We start from the raw sequence: 23,159 nt of genomic DNA on the forward strand, positions 1-23,159 counted from the left end.
ACTATTAGAGAAACAATTACTCATAACCATCCCAAAGACGTATCGTTATCTTTGGCTGCTTTCAGTGATGCCGGTATTTGGTTAGACTCTTTCTCTCCGATTGTCCTGTCTGAGTTATTTTCATTAGTTACTTCATCCAAACAATCAACATGTTTATTAGACCCCATTCCTACCAGGTTGCTCAAGGAAGCCCTACCATTATTTAATGCTTCGATCTTAAATATGATCAATCTATCTTTGTTAGTTGGCTATGTACCACAGGCTTTTAAGGTGGCAGTAATTAAACCATTACTTAAAAAGCCATCACTTGACCCAGCTATCTTAGCTAATTATAGGCCAATCTCCAACCTTCCTTTTCTCTCAAAAATTCTTGAAAGGGTAGTTGTAAAACAGCTAACTGATCATCTGCAGAGGAATGGTCTATTTGAAGAGTTTCAGTCAGGTTTTAGAATTCATCATAGTACAGAAACAGCATTAGTGAAGGTTGCAAATGATCTTCTTATGGCCTCGGACAGTGGACTCATCTCTGTGCTTGTTCTGTTAGACCTCAGTGCTGCTTTTGATACTGTTGACCATAAAATTTTATTACAGAGATTAGAGCATGCCATAGTTATTAAAGGCACTGCGCTGCGGTGGTTTGAATCATATTTGTCTAATAGATTACAATTTGTTCATGTAAATGGGGAATCTTCTTCACAGACTAAAGTTAATTATGGAGTTCCACAAGGTTCTGTGCTAGGACCAATTTTATTCACTTTATACATGCTTTCCTTAGGCAGTATTATTAGATGGTATTGCTTAAATTTTCATTGTTACGCAGATGATACCCAGCTTTATCTATCCATGAAGCCAGAGGACACACACCAATTAGCTAAACTGCAGGATTGTCTTACAGACATAAAGACATGGATGACCTCTAATTTCTTGCTTTTAAACTCAGATAAAACTGAAGTTATTGTACTTGGCCCCACAAATCTTAGAAACATGGTGTCTAACCAGATCCTTACTCTGGATGGCATTACCCTGACCTCTAGTAATACTGTGAGAAATCTTGGAGTCATTTTTGATCAGGATATGTCATTCAAAGCGCATATTAAACAAATATGTAGGACTGCTTTTTTGCATTTACGCAATATCTCTAAAATTAGAAAGGTCTTATCTCAGAGTGATGCTGAAAAACTAATTCATGCATTTATTTCCTCTAGGCTGGACTATTGTAATTCATTATTATCAGGTTGTCCTAAAAGTTCCCTGAAAAGCCTTCATTTAATTCAAAATGCTGCAGCTAGAGTACTAACGGGGACTAGAAAGAGAGAGCATATCTCACCCATATTGGCCTCTCTTCATTGGCTTCCTGTTAATTCTAGAACAGAATTTAAAATTCTTCTTCTTACTTATAAGGTTTTGAATAATTAGGTCCCATCTTATCTTAGGGACCTCGTAGTACCATATCACCCCAATAGAGCACTTCGCTCTCAGACTGCAGGCTTACTTGTAGTTCCTAGGGTTTGTAAGAGTAGAATGGGAGGCAGAGCCTTCAGCTTTCAGGCTCCTCTCCTGTGGAACCAGCTCCCAATTCAGATCAGGGAGACAGACACCCTCTCTACTTTTAAGATTAGGCTTAAAACTTTCCTTTTTGCTAAAGCTTATAGTTAGGGCTGGATCAGGTGACCCTGAACCATCCCTTAGTTATGCTGCTATAGACGTAGACTGCTGGGGGGTTCCCATGATGCACTTTCTTTCTTTCTCTTTTTGCTCTGTATGTACCACTCTGCATTTAATCATTAGTGATCGATCTCTGCTCCCCTCCACAGCATGTCTTTTTCCTGGTTCTCTCCCTCAGCCCCAACCAGTCCCAGCAGAAGACTGCCCCTCCCTGAGCCTGGTTCTGCTGGAGGTTTCTTCCTGTTAAAAGGGAGTTTTTCCTTCCCACTGTAGCCAAGTGCTTGCTCACAGGGGGTCGTTTTGACCGTTGGGGTTTTACATAATTATTGTATGGCCTTGCCTTACAATATAAAGCGCCTTGGGGCAACTGTTTGTTGTGATTTGGCGCTATATAAAAAAAAATTGATTGATTGATTGATTTGAATGATCAGTTAGGCTAATTAACTACACAACAAGCCATATTATTACAGACATTTGTAATAAAATGCACAAGGACACAGTTGGTCCACAACAGTTAGCAGCGACTGCTTGTGGGAACAACTAGCAGTGATTATATGTTTTAGCCATGGATTCTATACTGGATGAACCCTCTGTGATGTCACCCATAGGGTATCTGAAGAGCCAGTTGGAAAGGTCAAACAGGGCAGTTCTATGTGTCCCCATCGTGGCAGTGCCCATCTCTGTCTAACTCCTAGCCAACCCATAAATGGGTAAAGAGATGGAGTGTGGGCAAGATCCTGTTTGACCTGGGTGGAACAAATGAACAAATGAAGGCGAAATACACTCACCTCTCTTGATAATACCAAGGCTAACAGGCTACAGGCTGTCACACTCATCTTCAACCACTTAGTCTTGTTGGGAAAGTGTCGGTACACGGACCCACAACAGGGGGCGCAAAGGAACGGACAATGGAGTAGGTCAAATAACAACACTTTACTGTTGTGAATGTGCACAACAAATACAACAGATTACAACAATAGATCAGAATCAATTCACAAAGGTGTCGTGTGGGCAGGCTCGAAGATAGGAGACACCTGTCCAAAGCAGAACCGGAACCACACGATTTCCTCCGCCACCAGACCCCGGGAATACTGGAGCCGCCAAGTCCCGAACTCCCAGGTGGCCACTGCCTCCGCGTGTCGGACCTGGTACTGCTGGCGAGGAACAAAAACACAATTAAAGGTGGGCGCGTTTGCACCCAGTAATCCGCACGGCAGGAAAGCTACCTCCACCTCTCATTGGAAAAAAGGTCTGTTATCACTCACAAAAATCACAAAAGGTTACTGTCAAGCAGTCAGCTGAGAATATTACCTTCCAGGTAGAACGATATCTCGGCAAAGAGGTGGAGACGTCGTCCTGCTGATGTACCCCTGCTGATTGGTAACAGCTGTTGCAGGTGATGCGTGACAGCTGTCACCCTAGCTGCTCCTGTGAGGCGGCTGCGCCCTCTGGTGCCTGGAGCCCGCACTCCAGGCAGGGCGCCCTCTGGTGGTGGGCCAGCAGTACCTCCTCTTCTGGCGGCCCACACAACAAGTCTGCTGGGATGGAGCCCATCCCAGCAGATGTAGAGCATGAGGCAGGTACACCCTGGGCAGGATGCCAGTCTGTCACAGGGCCACATATAGACAAACAGTCACACCCGCACACACACCTACGGGCAATTTAAAATTTCCAATCCACCTAACCTGTGTGTCTTTGGATGTGGGAGGGAGCCGGAGCACCCGGAGAGAACACAGGCAAACACGAGGAGAAACACCCAAACTCCACAGGTGGGAATCGAACCCATGACCTTCTCGCTGTGAGGCAACAGTGCTAATCACTAGCCATCATACTGAGGCTACAGGCTAAGTCACCTGAATTCAGATGATTGATTTTCTTTTCTTTTCTTTTTTATTAATGGACAGTGGTTCTTATGAATGGTGGCTTTGATGCAGATATTAGGAACAACAACCAGCATATTGACATATAACCATGGCACTATCACTATAGCTAATATCACCAACCTACAGATACCTGCTAGGTAATGCTGCATATACACATAGGAAAGATGCATTATGAATGTCATATCTGCGTCATTCTTGGAACATTCCTGACATTCTTAACGTGACTTAACGCATCTGAATAGGTTTCTTAATAGTGCGTGTTGGTGCGTGATATTCACGATTTTCGTGGAGCATTTTTTTTGGCTGTCAAAAACTCTTCCATGAATGTCACACACCACCCTCATTTCGCCTCATGTCTTGGAGGTCACAACTGAGCGTATTGATCCGTCTTGATTAGTGATGATCTTTAACAGAGCGTGACAGCGTTCTTCTCTGATGTGCGCACAATTAAATCCTGCTGCACCGCATTCAGTTTCATTGCTGCAGTATGCTGAAGGAGTACAGTGATGCCAACTCGGATAAAAGTCTCGTTCCAGTGCTCCTCTGCGCGCTTCTGCAGGTGTTCCACCTGCTGCATGTGTGTGATGTTTGGGGAAACGAGCGAGATGAGAGCCGCGTGAAACCACACATCTGGCTCTCTCTGTCTCCTCCTCCTCTCTGCGCCACTCCATGGCACAGAGCCCAACTAAGCATGCAGTCACAAAGTTCTTCTGCTGTGGAGTAAACTGGAGCGATCTGAATTGTTCAGCTGATGGATGAATATGGGTGTGTGTGTGGAGACAATTCACCACATTCACAACGTGACAGAGCTTAACGATGCGCTGTTACGCGTGATGGCGCACAACAACGCAGAAACGTATTCTTGACCGTGCGTAATGGTTCCTGATAATTCTCCAGCTACACGTGCCATTAATCGTAACGCGTGGTAACAGGTTGCAGCAGTTCCTGAGGACACCTGACACCTCTGTCCTGAATGATCACATTCGTGATCAGCGGCCAAGAATGTGTACTTCGTGGCATTCGTGACTTGTCGTCGTTATGTGTAAACGCACCTTAAGCTAATGGTGCTAATATGCAAACTAAACAATAAAATTTCACTCAATGGGAAAATACTGAGTCACTGACTTCTTAAATGTCCATTAGCACAATTAAACAAAGAGTAAGCAAGTGCTCAGAAATGTAATTCAGCTGTCAAGTTGTCAGAGTCAAAAATAAAGAAATTTGCTCGGCCATTTCCTCTCTTGTTTCCACTTGTAATGACTTATATTCATTTTAATAGTCTCAGCCTGTGAGATAACATGTCACATTTAGGATCTTTTTATTTCAGTGAGGCTCCTCACAAATACAAAGATATAAAAATCTTTGTGTTTCTCACCTCTCCTCTGTAGCGAGCCAGATTAAGAGCCGGGAAGTCATCTGAGTATCTAACACTGAAGTTGACAGCGTTCACCAGGTGTGCAAATACGTGTAGAGCTGGAACAGAGGAGTGACGATTACACAATGCAGACTTACTGTATAACACATCTGTGAAACAGCACACAGACACCAGCAGGCATGTCATAACTCCTAACACTTCAGTCAGCAAAACTCTCTCCTGACTCATTGACACACACCACATGCCTCCCTGACATCACAACCGAACCACGCAGCCGTCCAACAGCTGATGGAATTAGAGGGTGTAATCATGAGACACAAGGGGCATTTTCTTCCCCCTCACCCACATCCTTTCTCGCCCCACCACCACCCTGTCTTTATTCTTTCTTCTCTCAGGCTACAACGTGACTTGCTGTCTCAAAACTTTGCAACCAGAACATGAGAACATACTCAAAGGGAGAGGCACGGGTACTTATGTGTATTCCGAGGTCCACTATGTTTTATGCCTGAGAACAAGGACATTTTGGCTAACCATCACTGTGCCAAAGGGTTGTTTTAAGAATTGGCATTATTATGCTACAGTTTTCAATGATGAACAAAACTGAGACAACATGTAACAACAGCAACAGATGGTTCTCAGTCAACCAGCTAGGATATATCTAACATATGTTAAAGGCAAGCATAAAAACAAGCCATTTGGGGTGTGTCTGTGTCCACACTGCTAAATAAGCAGTGGGAAACATCAGCAGAAAGCCAAACGCGGTGTTCCGAGATGCCCATGCTGTGTTCTCCAGGGATAAGCTTATTGAACAAAACATCAACCACTGAGAGGGCCACCTGTTTGTCCCTCTAAATTGGGGCACACCAGGTGCACAGCACTGTGGTATTCAGAAAGTAGATCAAAGTTGAAGTGGTACCTGTGTCAGGACTGGACGAGGGCAGGACACAAATGCAGGCTCGACAAAAGGAAATATACTTAAAGGGTGGTTTATTCAGGCTAGGGATCGTTAACAGCAAGGCAGTCCACGGAGAAAAAGTACTTGACAAGGATTAAGCTAAAGACGTGGTCCAAAGAACAAGCAAGGTCAAAACATGAGCAAACAGGTATGTCAGAGCAGAGGCAAAAAACAGGATCCAGAACACAAAACAGCATCCAAAAACAAGGCTAGGCAAAACAAGAACGAAACAAGAGGCTGGTAAGTGAGTGAATCAACGAACGAGTGGGGAAGAAGTGAACAGACGCAGGTTAAATAGGGACAGGTGTTAATCAGGAAATGAGGTGCACGTGGAGAAGGAAAGGCCTGGAAAGGGGGGCGTGGTCAGGTGACAGCTAAGAGGCCAATGATGCAGAAGGGCGGTGACAAATGGGCAAGAGAATGACAGATGAAGGGGCGTGGCTGACTGAGAGGACAAAGTGCAGGTGCGGAACAGAGAGTGCAGTGATCCGGAAAAGACTGTGGAAACAATGAGAGACTGACAAGCAGGAGCAAGAGAAAGGTGATCAGATACAAACATGACAATAAGAGATAGTACAATGAACACCACCCTAACTTGAACAAAACTGAAAAGCATACAGGAACGTGATAAGTGAATCATGGGAAATAATACAATAAACCTACTTAGAACAGACAGAAGAACTACAAGAAAAAACTGAAAACCAAAACCAGAAATACCCAAATACTTAACAGAAGAGAGAACAGTAACATAAGCAAACAAACACTAAATGCTGAAACATAAAAACAGACTGTGGATAAACTAGAATGGAACTAAAACATAGCTGTAAAGTAACAAAGAAAGAAAGTGACAAAGCAATATGAGAACATTGAATAAACGTGAAGAAAGAGGCAATAACAAAACAAGACTAAAACATAACTGAGGTGAAAAGTAACAAAGGAAGAAAGTGACAAAGCAAAAATCAGAACATGGAAAAAAACCCCACATGAAGAAAAAGGTAATTAACAAAACGAGGCTGATGCCAAAGGAACAGAACTAAATGAAGAAGGGCCATACGGGCTGAAGCCTGGAAACGGCCGGGACATGACAACCTGAACAGTACACGTTTTGTGTATGTACTAATACACTGTTGCAGGTGACTGGCAATGATATATGCACACACGTAGGATGCATGTGTATTGTGAACCCATTTCTGTGAAGAATATCTGAGTGTTGCTGTGAAGAAATCCAAAGTGAGAGACTTCAGAGTTGTTTTTTGCTGATCTGAGGTGCAAACAGTTTGTTGTGGCGGATGATAGGAATGTGCCAGCTCTGCACCTGACCGCGCCACATTTCAGACCAACATGTCCAAATGAACACAAGTGTATAGAATTGGTTGCTGGGAGTGACAAAGACAACTGGGTTGAGTGGAAACTAGCAATAACACTTGCGTTCTGCTGTACTTCACTTTAGTCATGGAAAATTTTCTCCACAACAGCTGGATTTCTTGTTGGTCTAAATGTTGTTACACCATACATCTACATGGGTCAAGCAGATCAAATCTAGACTCAAGTAAAACTTGCCTCTTTTTGAGAAAATCCTTCTCTGTGTGACTCCACCATGAAGCTGTATAACTGGTGATTCAACAGACAAAAGCTGAACTCCATTCACAGCCACAGAAGCCTTCAAAGTGGCCTCCTTCTTGCACAGTCACTCAGGTTTTAAGAACTGTCAACTCCAAACAGATTTTCCGTACAGTACCATATTGTTTCTAGTTTTTTAATAGTTTGGTGAAATCCATGACAGGATAGACATGAAAATCTCACAGGCAACAAATAGTGTTTCAAATTTGTTGCTTAGTTAGCATTAAGTAAAGCAGCTCTTGCATTTGGGGGGAATCACACTCAAACTGCAATTTAAATTTTAAAATGAGTCATCATTCAGCCATATGGAGAGTGTTATTAAGTTCTGATGAGGATACCAGCTGCAACATCTTGCATGTACTGCAGTGCTGGTCAAAAAAAGAACTCAGATCTTTATGCGTGCAAACTTAAATATATGCTGCAGGTAACAACAAGATCTGAGCCATAATGTTAAATATTATCTGCTGCATTTACATTAAAACTTTTTTTATTCACTGCCAGATGTCTGAATAAACTGACTTTGCAGTGCTAAATTTCAATAAATGTCCAGCTTTGCACAAAGTGAGCTGTACTGAAAAAGAAAATTCCCATAGTGGGAAAAATAAGTGAAACCACTTTGAATTACTGTAAAATATGAAAATAAAGGGAAATTCGGGATCCCCTGCTGGAGCTGTTGCCTCCGCTACCCAAACTCAGATAAGTAGTTAAAGATGTATGTATGTATGTATGTATGAAAATAAAGCCCTTCAAAAAACTGACAAATCAGAGGAAAATGTCAGCTTTGCTAAATGGAAACTCAACAGACACAATGATGTTGTGGGAGAAGACTCGCAACCACTCAACTAGACCATCACTCCATCTTTGAGCATGCACAAAGATCATAACATAAAATAAAAACAGACACGTGTATCAAGCTGCCTATGAAGTCACTGTTAATTGTGAGATCCTGGTAGCCACTAAGGATGCTGTTACATGCCAACACATGCAGGAAAATGTGCAGATATGTGGGCTATAAAGATAAATAATTTATTGAGTTACCAGAGAAGACACAGATGGCTACTCCACATGTTACATGAAAAAACTTGGACTTGTCCAGCAGTCTGCGAGTCTTTCTGCTTGATACCTGCACAGACACACAAGAGTTATCTCTGAGGCAGGTTTCAATTTTCAAAGGTTCACATTTTTTCACAGCTGGCACATGTTTGATCATTTATCTTACTGACTTCTTGATCAACGATGCCCTGGTAGTTCATTCACTGTAGCAGTATCTGATATCTCTGACAGTGGTTTTTATTTTCATCTTCTTCCAAACCCACTGTTACACAAACTTATAGGTGAAATGTTTTTAAGCATTTTTATTTATAAAATGCCAAGTTCTGACAGGTGTGACTTGATGGACATCTGAAATGTGGAGATTTGATCAATTTCTGTTTTATCCAGAGTGTTTTGAACTGTTTTAAACTGTAGTTTAAACTCATTTAAAGATGTTGTAAAGATGTTACAAATATGTCATTAACAGCTCTAAACTGGTGGTAAAATAGTTTTCAATGCTTCAAACTGCTCTACAGCAATAATATATTACTTTAAAGTGCTTTTAACTTGGCTTAAATGGTTTAAGACAGATATGAGTTGTTTTGAAATGTATTAAAGAGCTTGAAATTGGCAGATTAATCTGGAGGTAAATATTTAACGTATTAGTTGCAAGAAACAGGTTCAAATCCTCAATCATTTTTGGTTGTGTTTTTTCAAAATTAAGGCTCCAAGACCAGAATGTACAGTGGCCCAGACAGGCCATAACACTTCCACATTAAAGCAATACAAGCAAGTTCAGAAAATACCCTAGAAATACAAAAAAGAACAAACAAACAAACAAAATAATAAAACACCTCCATGAGTTATACAACAGGTAGGCATCAACAATGTTTTGTAAATTAGGAAAGCGCTTGCAAACACACACAGAACACAAAATATGACCTACAACACATGTAACAGTTTAATATGATAACATTTCCATTGTAAAGAGTGATACAACCAAATCATTCATCCTTCCATAGATGTTTTTTCACATTCGCTATCTTTTCCCTCACTTTGTTATGCCTCACACCGATCACTCATGTTTCTTCCCTACCGTGCATGTTCCTCGGACAAATGTGAGTAGAGAGCGACACATCGGTAACAACACCAAGGTGCAGTTCAGGTTTAGCACCGACGCTGAGGCCCGGCTGATGCAAAGCCCAAGCTGCCAAAGACACACAGATAGTTAACAATCACTCTTAGGGCAGTCTCCCATTCCTGATTTTGTTGTTGTTATTGTTTTTTAAATACCTGATTGTCTATGTCTTTGATACAAAAAAAAAACAAAACAGTCAGACACCCAATCAGGAAGTGAACTCCAGTGTAAGAGGTGGTAAAAGTGGCACTGTATAACATTATGAGTAATTGACAAAGTTTTAACCATGTTTAAAAAAAATTGCAATGACGGGATAAATCGTGATCCACATAACGTGAATACACAGATTTAATTGGTGCAGACTGGGGGTAATATTGTTTAAAGGTAGGTCAAAGTGGACAGACACACTTCTGTGTCAAATTAGTTTGCTGCAGATCCAAAGCCCTGCCATCTTTTTTGTTTTCATATTCCGGTAAGACTAAAGCTTTTTTTAATGAACAGGTTTTAATCTAGGATTAAGCATTAATGGATAATGATCTGATTAATTTGCACCATGGATCATTGTGATGTTTTCAGTCAGCTGAGCGCTGTATTCTGTGAGTATGATTTACCAGTTATCACTGACAAACCACAAGACTTAGCTCAAACACGTGATAAGGAAAACACACATATTGAATCTCAGTTCAGTTCCATGTAAATAAAAGCAAATTGTCAGATAATATTGATAAAGCACCTCCAGTCCATGATCAAGAGATAAAGCACAACTTGTACAAAAGACAGACCAAGATGAAAGTGCAAAACATCATGTATTTAGGACTTCTGACATAGATGGAAGAAGTCAGAATGTGCATCCACCAAATTAAGGTAAAGGATGGCATAGTTAAAAAAAATCGGAAACCTTTAACATTTCAAAACTTCCATATACACCAAACAAGGCTTATCACAGAAAAGCTAGCGGGAAAACTTGCAAGGATCAGATCTGATATTCTGCTTTCTTTACATCTACACACACATGCACACACACTTAAGCCCTGCGGAAATGCAGTCAGTCAAAGTCACTAGCGAGTCCACACTTGTCCTGCAAGTGCTGCTGCTTATTTTAGAACCATTTCTTTCCACATGCATTTTTTTTTTTGTCTAAGATGTTCAAAGTGGTTTCATGTTCAGTGTCCACTCCATCTTAAAAACTCATCATTCATTTTTAAAATAAATGTAGTTAAAACAGTGTCTCTGTATATACCCTAAAAATGATCATTTTGTGATAGTTGATACTTTTAGATTTTGTATTTTACAGGAGGAAGAGTTTTCACAATCTAAAATAATAAGTGTGCACACGGCTTTCAATCATGTGGTGAGCAGAAGGTAAAATTAAAATGTAACAGAATGTGGGTATAATTAATGAAGAAGATATCTGATTCTGTTTCCAACATGACCCACATTATTTAGACCATAAGAGCAGAAATATACAAGTGTATCTCAAAAACTGAATTTTATGAACAATTTCTGTCAGTTATTTCAGTGAAATTTTTTATATATTTTTTGCTTCTATCAGGTAATGTTTTCATAAAGACTCATAAAAAAGTTGGAAATTACTTTTCAGTCATGTTGCTAGGGGTAGAACAATATACAGTAGTAGCTCCATGATACGATACATATCAATATACACCTGGTGCGATTCCATTCATATCACAAGACATAATTACATCTCTGTTCATACTAATTATGATGAAAGTAATCTGTAAATGTAAATGACTAACCTTATAGTTATTCTGAAATCCAAATTGTAATCCTTAATGTTATGTTTCCTATTTGTATATTTTATGAAGCATTTATTCTTCTGTAGGAGATCATTATTTCTTCCAGATAGTAGCTGACTTTTCACAGTAACACAATACTCATTTTAAAAAATACCATTTGATACAGGCCCGAAGATACGACTATCAATTAAATTTATTTATATAGCGACAAATCACAACATAAGTTGACCCAAAGCATTCACAAGGGTAAGGTCTGACCTTATCAGCCCTCCCTGAGTAAGCACGTAGGCAACAGTGGTAAGGAAAAACTCCCTCCAGCGTTTTTGAGAAAGAAATCTCAAGCAGACCACAGTCGGAGGAGTGACCAACTGCTTAGGCAAATCTAACAGTAACAGATATCAAATAAACAAAGTACAACAAAGAATGATCAAACATGCAAAACAGAAATGAAACAAAAGTCCAATTATAGGTCATTATAATTGTCCACATCAGCATCCCAAATGCCGGAGTCACGGGTGAGTACTCGACTGTGTCGTCAACTGGGGTCCAGCCAGCAGCACTAAACCTGAGACATCAGTCATGGCAGCAGCACCTCAATCAAACAGAAAGAGTGCAGAATCTATCACCCGGAACTAACAGGGTCTATCACGAAGCATGACGTACCATTCCACCCCTAAAAACAAGATTTTTTTTCCCCAAGTAACCCAGTCAACAAAAAAATAGAAGGAAGGTTAATCCAAAACATAACCTCATCGGTGGAGGAAGATCATTTATAACATGATGCATTATGGGAATTAACGGAGCAGTCTTATTTTATGGTGAATTTATCCCATGTACAACAGCAACAAAATAGGTGAGAATTTGTGTGAGCAATAAAGTAGATTTGTACAGCTTTTCTCTAAAGCTGGGAAGTGCTTTCGCTGACATGTACGTGCATTAGAAACACATACAAATTATGCAACTATAGTGACAATAATTACACCAGGCTGTTTCATTCACATCAAATTTGTGACTGCATGAATGTGTGCTGAGTCAGACAGAACCCACACAGAGACCATTGCTGCCTCAGAGTTTGTATTCCTATAGCTCAGACTCTAACACTCATGTGACAGATGACTGATAAGTCTCCAACTGTTCCTTCATTTCTGTCGTATTTGTATCGTATTGTGTCGCTATGGCACTCATGTCCACCTGTCCAAAAACACGATTTCTCATGTGCAACACAATGGTCAAAGATGACCCAAAAACATGCTTGATTGCTAACAACATTTTGACTAATGTAACAAAAAATGAGAATTTACCATATGGAATATCTGAAGATACCAGCCATGAGATGATCTAAGAAGACCTTTCATGGTTTAGCAGTTTACTGCTTGGAAAGACGAAGAAAAGCCAGAAATGTCAGTTGAAGAAAAAATTAACTTGTGCAAGAGTCAGCCTGTCATGTGTGTGTAACCAAGCTAAACTCACCTTACACATGGGGAGCCAGAGAGAGCCTGGTTAGTGGTTACACTTTAAAAAGTGTTTGCAGATTGGGATTCCATCATTTTCCAACAAGGTCATCAGGCATTTATTGTCGGCTGTTTCCCCCAATGAAAAATAACATCACTGTCTTGTATCCAGTTCAAACACTATCATGCTACACTGGTGGAGACATCCTGATTGTGGAGTGTTGCATCCTGTCAGGTTGTGTCCCCTGACAGGGGCCTCTTCCTTGCTGTTGTGATTCTTCCAGCTTTTTGATATTTATTGATATGCTGCCACTGGGGGGCTTGGGTGCCCACACTGGCCTCTTCTGCACAGTTCAGGGGGAGGTCTCACAGAGTGGGGACGAGTCTAACCAGGCATCACAACAACTACAATGCAGCAGACAGTATGCTATTGACCTCAAGATTAAATGTTACTACAGAGCAGTAGAGTTGACCATCAACTGATCGACTAGTCTATCTAGTGTAGCTTTTTCCTTTTCGCCTTCTTTGTTGAACCAAATCCCTGACTGGTTCAACAGCAAAACATCAAGCAAGTGATGACACTGAATGAAAACTGTTTTAAAAATAGCCTGCACATGCAATGTGTTATATGTTAAAGTGCGAGGTCTTACCCCAAGCATCTTGTAGAGGTAGTGATACTGTGGTCCAGTGGAGTAAAGAAGGAAGGTTTTTATAAACAGCCACAAGTTAACTCCCAACCACAGCACCTATATACACAGTTATAAGACTTTGTAAAAATGTTTATATAGTCTGATACTTTCCAGAGTTAAATTGACACTATCAAAAGAGATAAACCTTCAACACCCTGACAGAGTTTACATTGTTAACTCCCAGCAGTGTAACTTTCAACACTATAGAGACTCTACTACACACTGTTCAGATTTAAAATTGTCATTTTTGGACACTGGCTTCACTGCAAATCACATTAAGTTAGTCCAACTCAAACATTTTCTGGCAACCTCAAACCAATTATGATAACTAAAAAAAAATATTCAAGCAACAATGCTTATTTAAGTAAAATAAACTTGCTTTATAAATGTTGAATACATGCAGTAGTAAAGGAATGAGCAATGAAAGTGCTCAACTGCACAGCAGAAGCAACATGGGGATTAAGGATCTTGCTCAAGGGCTCTTAGTGATTTTCTGGTCTGATGGGGATTTGAACAGAAGATCCTCTTGTCTCAAGACCACTGTCTGTACCTATATTTTCAAGTACACTGCACTCATCCATCTATAACAGTCTATAAACTAATTACCATACATGTCTGCAGTACAGCAGGGTCTCGTCATCACTCCAGTGTGTAACAAACTGTTATTACAGATTTAAATTAGGCAAGTCCATGATGTGTGGATTCTGCAACACACAGCATCTAAGACATGATGCCATCATGATGTCACCAAGGGTACCTTGGCCTACTCATATCATTACTGTAATTCCTCCTATAGCTTGAAATGAACATCATATATGCTTACAATCCAGTATTATGTGCATGTGCAGGGTGTGCAGTGCACCTCTGATATCTTAATGAAAATGTTAAAGGTGACCAGATGTGGCGATGGTTCTTGCACCCAAATGCTGTTCCGTAATGAGGATGGGATCTGAACATGTTGTGGTTTATTGTCATTATCAAAGATACATTAACTTACAGGAATATTCAGGGATTGATCCTCCAACTTTCACCATAGATACAGCTTCATGATGGAGTGGCACCGAGAAGGATTTTCTTAAAAAGATGTGAAATTTCAGCTACAGCTTGATGTAACACAGTGGTAAACATACCACTGTCCCAGCTTTTTTGAAACGTGTTGCAGGCATCCATTTCAAAATGAGCAAATATTTGTACAAAAACAATAAAGTTTATCGGTTTGAACATTAAATATTTTGTCTTTGTGGTGTATTCAATTGACTATAGGTTGAAGAGGATTTGCCATTCATTGTATTCTGTTTTTATTTACATTTTACACAACGTCCCAACTTCATTGGAATTGGGGTCGTATACATGCCAGAGCTGGGACGAAGCCACTGTTAAGTCATGAATCTGCCAGTCCCAAGTCTCAAGTCAGCTTGCAAACAATTGGTGGTCATTATGACTTGAGACTTGACTTGGGACTTGCTGAATCATGACTTGAGAGTGACTTGATGGTGACTTTGTCCCACCTCTGATACATGCACTCAAAAAATAACTCTGGATGAATTCAGTAAGTCTACATTATTTCCAATCAATAAATATATGTGGCCCCAACTCAAACAAAGTGCATCCACACACTCATCTTCAACCGCTTATCAAAGATGGGGTTGCGGGGGCTGGAGCCTATCCCAGTAGTCGGGTGTGAGGCGGGGTATACCCTGGACAGGATGCCAGTCTGTTGCAGAGCCACATACAGACAAACAAACACATTCACACCCACATGCACACCTACAGATAATTTAAAGTTTCTAGTTCAGCTAACCTGCATGTCTTGGATGTAGGAGGAAGCCAGAGCACTCAGAAGGAACCAACATAAACATTGGGAGAACATGCAAACTCCACACAGAAAGGCCACAGGCAGGAATTGAACCCATGACCTTCTCGCTGTGAGGCAACAGTGCTAACCACTAAGCCACCGTGCTGCCACAGCAAAATGCATCCATGCAATATAATTTTAGTTGGGACTACATATATTTATTGGATGGAAAGCATGCAGAAAAATTTTATTGCGTATGATTAACCGAGAAATAAACCTAAAACTGTGCATGGTTCAAAATCATTACATTGTATATACAGAAATCAAATAAAACTAAAATTAAATCTCATTAAGATCAACTCTGAACAGTTTGGCTGAGGTCCAGTTCTCTGCAGCTTCAGTCATGCTGTCTGGATAACAACACACACACACACACACACACACACACACACACACACACACACACACACACACACACACACACACACACACACACACACACACACACACACACACACACACATCTTCAACCGCTTAGTCCAATCAAGGGTCACGGGGGGCTGGAGCCTATCCCAGCAGTAATAGAGCGTGAGGCGGGGTACACCCTGGACAGGACGCCAGTCTGTCGCAGGGCCACAAACAGACAAACAAACACATTCACACCCACTCGCACACCTATGGACAATTTAAAGATTCCAATCCACCTAACCCACATGTCTTTGGATGTGGGAGGAAACCCACGCAAACACGGGGAGAACATGCAAACTCACACAGAAAGGTAAGCATATATGATGTTCATTTCAAGCTATAGGAGGAATTGCGGTAATGATATGAGTAGGCCAAGGTACCCTTGGTGACATCATGATGGCATCATGTCTTAGATGCTGTGTGTTGCAGAATCCACACATCATGGACTTGCCTAATTTAAGCCTCTAAGTAACAATTTGTTACACACTGGAGTGATGACGAGACCCTGCTGTACTGCAGACGTGTATGGTAATTAGTTTATAGACTGTTATGGATGGATGAATGCAGTGTACTTGAAAATATAGATACAAACAGTGGTCTTGAGACAAGAGGATCCTCTGTTCAAATCCCCATCAGACCAGAAAATCACTAAGAGCCCTTGAGCAAGATCCTTAATCCCCATGTTGCTTCTGCTGTGCAGTTGAGCACTTTCATTGCAGCACACTGACATCGGTGTGTGAGTGTTAATGTGAAGCATCACTGTAAAGTGCTTTGAGCTTCTGCTTCAGATGGACAAACTATGGAAACACAGTCCCTTTACTACTACATGTATTCAACCAGTCTGTCGCAGGGCCACAGACAGACAAACATATTTACACCCACTCGCACACCTATGGACAATTTAAAGATTCCAATCCACCTAACCCAAGCAAACAAGGGGAGAACATGCAAACTCCACACAGAAAGGCCATAGGCAGGAATTGAACCCATGACCTTCTCGCTGTGAGGCATCAGTGCTAACCACTAAGCCACCGTGCTGCAATGCATCCATGCAATATCATTTTAGTTGGGACTACATATATTTATTGGATGGAAATCCTTCAGAAAAATTTTATTGCGTGTGATTAACCGAGAAATAAACCTAAAACTGTGCAAGGTTCAAAATCATAGATTGTATAAACAGAAATCAAATAAAACTAAAATTAAATCTCATTAAGATCCACTCTGAACAGTTTGACTGAGGTCCAGTTCTCTGCAGCTTCAGTCATGTCTGGATAACAGCAGTGGAACTTTAATCAAAAGCCATCAAGATTAGTTTTTAAGGTTATTAAAAGCAATGAGTTGTTTTTATCGCCTCAGAGTCGAAGGCGGCAGAACCACTTTGAACATTGCACGTTTTCTCAAAGTTTCACATTCATTGTTTGGGCTTTTTTTTTTTAACCCAGTGTACCATACATTAAAGTGTAACGAAACAGGAGTTTGCTCACCAGGATGAGGTGCTTTCCTCCCTCGTTGGCGACCCAGCTCCGCACAGACACCATCCTGGTGCCACAAGAACCGTTCAGCGGGTCAACCTCAAACAACACCGGCCGGCGAGGCTGCGAGGGGGAGCCCGACCTCCCCGAGTCTGTCTGCCTGTTCGGCTCCTGTCTGCTCCCTGCAGCGCCTCCTCTCTGCTCCTTCCTCCTGTTTCGTCTACTGCTGCTGTGCCTGTGGAAATGTAACTTTCATCTCTCCCAGAAGTCACCGCGGTGAGACACCGATATAGCTAGCTCTCTCTCTGCGCGCGTTTGTTTACTCGTTGCTATGGGGTCGAGCAGTATTTTAGAGAGACGTATGTCCACAAAATAATGCCAAAACAGGTACGTATTTGTAGGAATAAATGGAAAATATTTAACAATGCTTATATATGTTCCTTAAAATGGATACAAGAAACTTGAGCAAACAGGTCTTAAATTGTCCGCGCGACCACATTTCGCGCGACGACTGCTTGTCTCGTGACTTCATTTATCACTTGTGTCATTATTAAAAATTCAAACTAATTTCAGGTTCACATTTTAAAAAAAATACTAAGTTGTCGCCAATTTATATGCATTACACCATTCTGCACACATTGATGTAAATTTTTTTTTAGAAATTTGTATAATTTTAAATATTGTGTTCTACAAATTGTAATATTCCGAAAGAACACAAATTTTGCTCCACTCTTTATTTTACCACTAGATGGCGTCACAGACTAAATTGTCCGTGCTGCATGTTGACTGTGAAACTTGTTGAAATCTAGACTAAACCAGTTTCAAAAATGCGAAAAATGTGAAAGGTTATTTAAAAACAAGGAAATTCTACTTTTTATTCTCTTGTTTTTGTCAGCATAACACACTTGTCATTTATAAATTGTGGGAAAATGGTGCCAGATGTATATAAAAAAATGTTTAAATAGCAGCTTGCCATTTACAACACATTCTCATACCAACAGCATTCTTCGGTCTTGCGCAAATAAACTGGGACACACAAGTGGGAAGTGAACCCCCAACCTTGCAGTAAATGTGCTGCCTCAGCCACATTTAACTGAAACCAGAGGACACATAATACTCTTCGCAAAACTGGAGTGTTATTGTGACTGTAAAATCTGTTGGAGTGACTACACACCATTTGTATTTGTTTTACAAATACTTTGAACAATTAAACAAACAAACAAAAACAAACGGAGCACTTTTTTGAGACTCTAAGAATGCCCACCACCACCACATAAAAACTTAATTTTATAAAATTTTTAACAATATATACATTTATAAACAAGAAGAAGAAAAATACTGCTAAATTTGCTTAAAATATCTGTGTGGAAAAAGTTGCCAGGGTGGGGGGTGGGGGTTCAAAGTAAATTTCATTCTTTTTTCAGTACCCACAGTTCTCTACATGAGGCCCAGCATTCAAAATTACAATTTCTGTGTTCCATTAAGAACTAATGCCAATAACAATGCCAATCTACTTTTACCAATTTGCAGAACCAAACCTTCACAGGTGTAGTTGCTTAATCATGGGTTGACTGTGAGGGGTGCTGGGAAGAGAGTTTAACCCAACCTGAGCCACCACACAGTTGAATCGATCATCTGTATATCTAGAAAAAAGAAACCGTAGGTTAGCGACTATCTATATGTAGCAGTGGTCCTTAGGGCTCATACATCCCCATTAGTCAGTATATTCAGCTCACTAAACAGGCAGTCAGTAGAGGGCTGCCTCACATCTTAGAGTCTTATAGGAGCAGTGATTTGTGGTTATATGAAGACATTACCTTGTGGTTGGTTTCCATAAGCCTACTCAACATCCAATTCGTGAAAGCACTGAACAGTGTAAGGGCATGAACGCACCCCTATCAAATACCGATATTCAGAGATTCTACCCCGACCAGACACTCACAGCACGCACAGTACCTGTGTATAGGCCAGCAATGGTATCCAACAATGTTTTGGGGATCCTGCATATTCTCGGGATGTCCCAAAGAATAGCCAAGTCAACTAAACCAAACACGTTGCATAACTCATCACAGGCTGCAAAAAAGCACTGCCAATATCCAGTCTTGGGTTCAGTGAGGACTTGCAGGGCTAGGATTTAGATAATGGTTGAATTTTTGTGTGTAAAATCAGACTGCTCCAATCTCTTTGTGACAGACACCTGGGATGGAATCCTATTAAGAATAATCCTTGCAAGCATCCTTTCCCGGCACAGAGAGCAGATGCAGCTTTTAAAATCCAGGTGAGCACATTTGTTTTTCCAGAATGGAACAACAAGTCCTTTCTTCCAGTATGAAGGAAAAATACCTGTGTCCAAGATTGAAACAGAGATTGATTTGGGCTCACCCAGTTTAACTTAGTATAACAATGATATATCCTTTAAAAAAAATTAAGCATTGTGCATTATGACACAAGAAAGCAGTACTCAGGTTCTGTTAAGCTGAAAACTGTCATTTTTAATTGGCTGCAATCAAAGCATAGGTATATTAACCACAAATGTTTCAGTTCTAATAACTCATTGATGAGTATGTAAACTTTTTAAAAATGAGATAATCAATTACCTTTCTTTTTTTTAGTTCTGGTAATTTATCGTGTTAACCTCATAGAGGTGGATTATCATTATTTTCAATTCTATTTTCTATTAAATGCTATGGATTTCTCTGTTGAGAAATCTAAATCAACCTCTCCGTGCAGGTTCCAAGCTGCTGGCTGAATCTGAGTTTTCTCTTCAGAAGAAGCAGCGGGTTTGTGACTGCGCCAAGCTCCACATTCCACAGCACTGGAAGCTACGGTCGTGCTTCACGCTCCAGGCCACCACATGAAAGAGTGATTCTCACACCCCACACAAAGCTGAGGACCTGAGGCCACATTCTGATATACCTTTAAAATTTTTGAAGGGTCCTCAGTGTCTACTGACTGGGAAGTGCAAACCAAAACTACATATTAGATAATAAATTTCAAAAAGTTAAAACACATTCACATTTCACATTCACAGCTGAACGAAAACAACTTCTCAAGTGCCTTCAACACAATCCAGCCCCTTATCCTTCAGGACAAACTGAACAGGATGTGAATGGACCCCTGCCTGGTCACTTGGATCTCCAGCTACCTCACCGACAAGCTGCAGTATGTCAAGCTGAGGGACACCAAGTCTGACACTGTGATCAGCAGCACGGGAGCACCCCAGGACACTTCGCTTCGTCTCTTCACCTTGTACACCTTGGACTTCTGCTACAAATTTGAGCTGTGTCACACCTAGAAGTTTGCACATGACACAGCCCTTGTTAGATGCATCAGGAATGAAAGAGAGGAGGAGTGCAGGAGCCTAGTGAAGGACTTTACTGCCTGGTGCCACACAAACTATCTACAGCTCAACACCTTGAAGGAGCTGGTCATTGACTTTGGGAAGTCCAGACCAAAACTGCGACCAGTTCTGATCGAGGGAGCTGAGGTGGAGACTATGGATTCCTACAAGTACCTCGGGCTGTGGCTGGACAGCAAACTGGACAACCCACACCAACCACCTGTACAGGAAGGGACAGAGCAGGTTGTACTCCCTGAAGAGGCTGCGGTCGTTTAACAGCTGCAGGAAACTCCTGTGGATGTTCTACCAGTCCATAGTAGTCAGCGTCCTCTTTTACACCGTGGTGTGTTGGGGGGTAGCACATCCAAGAAGGACACATCCCGGCTGGACAAACTGATCAGGTGGGCTGGCTCTGTGGTTGGCATGAAGCTGGACTCTCTGGTAACGGTGGCAGAGAAGAGAACACTGGACATTATGGATGATGGCAGTCACCCTCTGCACACCAGCATCAGCAACCAGAGGAGCCTCTTCAGCCACAGACTGCTCCTTCCCAAGTGCAGGACCAACAGACTGAAAAACTCCTTTGTCCCTCAGGCCATCAGACTATGCAACTCCTCACTCGGGGGGAGGAGGAGTAACAGGAAGACACAGAGGACGGCAAGAAGAGGAACAGTAGTAGCCAGTAAACCAGTGGCAAGCAGTATTTCTGATATTTATATTTTTGCAAATTGTTTTTTACTTTCACTTTTGATACTCTGTGTGCTTCTTACCCTGTGTGTTTCTATACAGTGCTGTTGGAACCTCAATTTCCCTGAGTCTTCCCAAGGGATTAATAAAGTTCTATCTAATTTAATATAATTTGAATCACAAAATTTCCCATGTAAAAATAAATGTACATTTACAAAATAAATTTACAAGTTCAGAAATACATTCACAAAATTAAAAACAAATTTTACATTTGGAAAACAAAATTATAAACATAAAAAGAACATAAAAAACAAATTCACATTGAGAAACACTTTTGCATTTGCAAAATAAATTTCCAAGTTAGAAAAAAAATCACATTTATGACTGTAAAAACAATTTTACATAAAAAAAATTGGTTTGAACATATCTAAATTTGGTGTGTACGTACTTCCCCAACCACTGCAGAACAGTGATAAGTTGCAGATTTCATCCTCCTAGCTGTGGTAAGATGACTCACTGATAGTTAAACACTGAAGTGTGAATGACTGATTTTCTTTATCATCCTTACACCAACTGAAGCTGCCGTAAACAGTAAAATTTATCATTTTCTACAACAGACAAATGCAACTTACAAAACCACACAATCACCCAAAAACTCACACAAGCATGCTAATGGTAGTGGAATCACCATGCAAAGCCCAGGCCTGCTTGAGCCATTACAAACTTCATCTCACTGCCTCACCTCAGGGAGCTTTGGCGGCATCACTCTGGTTTAAAGGGACTCATGGATGCCTCTCTGACTGGTTGGCATTATGTTTGAACAACAACATGCTCATAACTAAATGAACATGTTAAATTTGCACCCAGCTTTGTGTCCAGTTTATGCACCCTCTCGAGAGAAAAGAGAGCTTCAACATGCCCCAAGATTATTTGCGTCACTTGTTCTGCACCTGCCGTCTTTGTGGTGGAATGTGTGCACCAAGCATCCTTCTAGTTAAGCATTAAATAATAAAATCTAAATGCTGACTTGTCACCTTATCTGCTTTTGTGAATTATTATCTATATAATCTGTCAACTGTGTATCTGGCTGGAACCACCAGTTCCACAACTGTTCCATGTCGTTTCACTTATGTACCATCTGCATGCCAAAGTGTCCTTGAGAAAGGCACTGAAACCAAACTACTGCAGATAGATGCTTCATTCTAAATGCCCCCTGGGCATTGCATTATGGTTGTTACAGACCTCATTTTATTTATTATTTTTACAGCTTATTTATATTTTATTTTTACAACTGCAGTTTTGCCAATTTCTGATGGTTTCAGTTTCAGGTGTTATCACCACTACAAAGTCTGTTTGGAGCAGGTTGGAAAACTTTTTGGTGATCTAGATTAACACTGAGTAAGGCTGGTTCGACAGTATAGAAAGACCACCGTGCACGGGCCAGTTAATCATCAGACCCCGGCACAGCACTTTTTGTTTTCCTCTGCAGGTTCACACTCTCATGAGTGCCACTAGCTTAGCTAATGCAAGCTAAAAGTGGACACTCTCGTTATGGCTGAACAACTGTCCAGTTTCTGGGTATTCTGTGTTAGTACGCGGCCAACGTGCTTGATTAATTCCTGCAAAAAAGTAGTTCCCAGATAATTGTGATATATTCCTGTGAGATAATGAGCATATCTCATCTAAATCAATTATAAAATTTACCAGTAATAAAATTATAAAGATAACTGAAGTTTTAAGAGTGGCTGTAATAAATATTTAAGAAACTTAAAGTTCATGAGCAACTATTGCTCAAGCACATTGTAAACATTGACACAATGGAGTTTGAT

At 40.8% G+C, this 23,159-nt stretch overlaps 1 protein-coding gene across 1 annotated transcript in view; it reads right to left on the minus strand.

Annotated features, from left to right (window-relative positions):
• LOC117508102 (NADPH oxidase 4) overlaps positions 1-17,542 on the minus strand; it is a 69,693-nt gene extending 52,151 nt beyond the window's left edge. The window contains exons 1-5 of the mRNA XM_034167753.1: positions 17,316-17,542; positions 13,527-13,622; positions 9,627-9,737; positions 8,537-8,621; positions 4,924-5,021 (exon numbers count right to left, since the gene is read on the minus strand). Of these exons, the coding sequence (XP_034023644.1) occupies positions 4,924-5,021; positions 8,537-8,621; positions 9,627-9,737; positions 13,527-13,622; positions 17,316-17,369 (444 nt within the window). The 5' untranslated portion in view covers positions 17,370-17,542. The remainder of the gene's footprint in view (positions 1-4,923; positions 5,022-8,536; positions 8,622-9,626; positions 9,738-13,526; positions 13,623-17,315) is intronic.
• Between the last annotated feature and the right edge of the window lie 5,617 nt (positions 17,543-23,159).

Source organism: Thalassophryne amazonica, chromosome 4 (assembly GCF_902500255.1).
Source record: "Thalassophryne amazonica chromosome 4, fThaAma1.1, whole genome shotgun sequence".
NCBI classification, from domain to species: Eukaryota; Metazoa; Chordata; class Actinopteri; order Batrachoidiformes; family Batrachoididae; genus Thalassophryne; species Thalassophryne amazonica.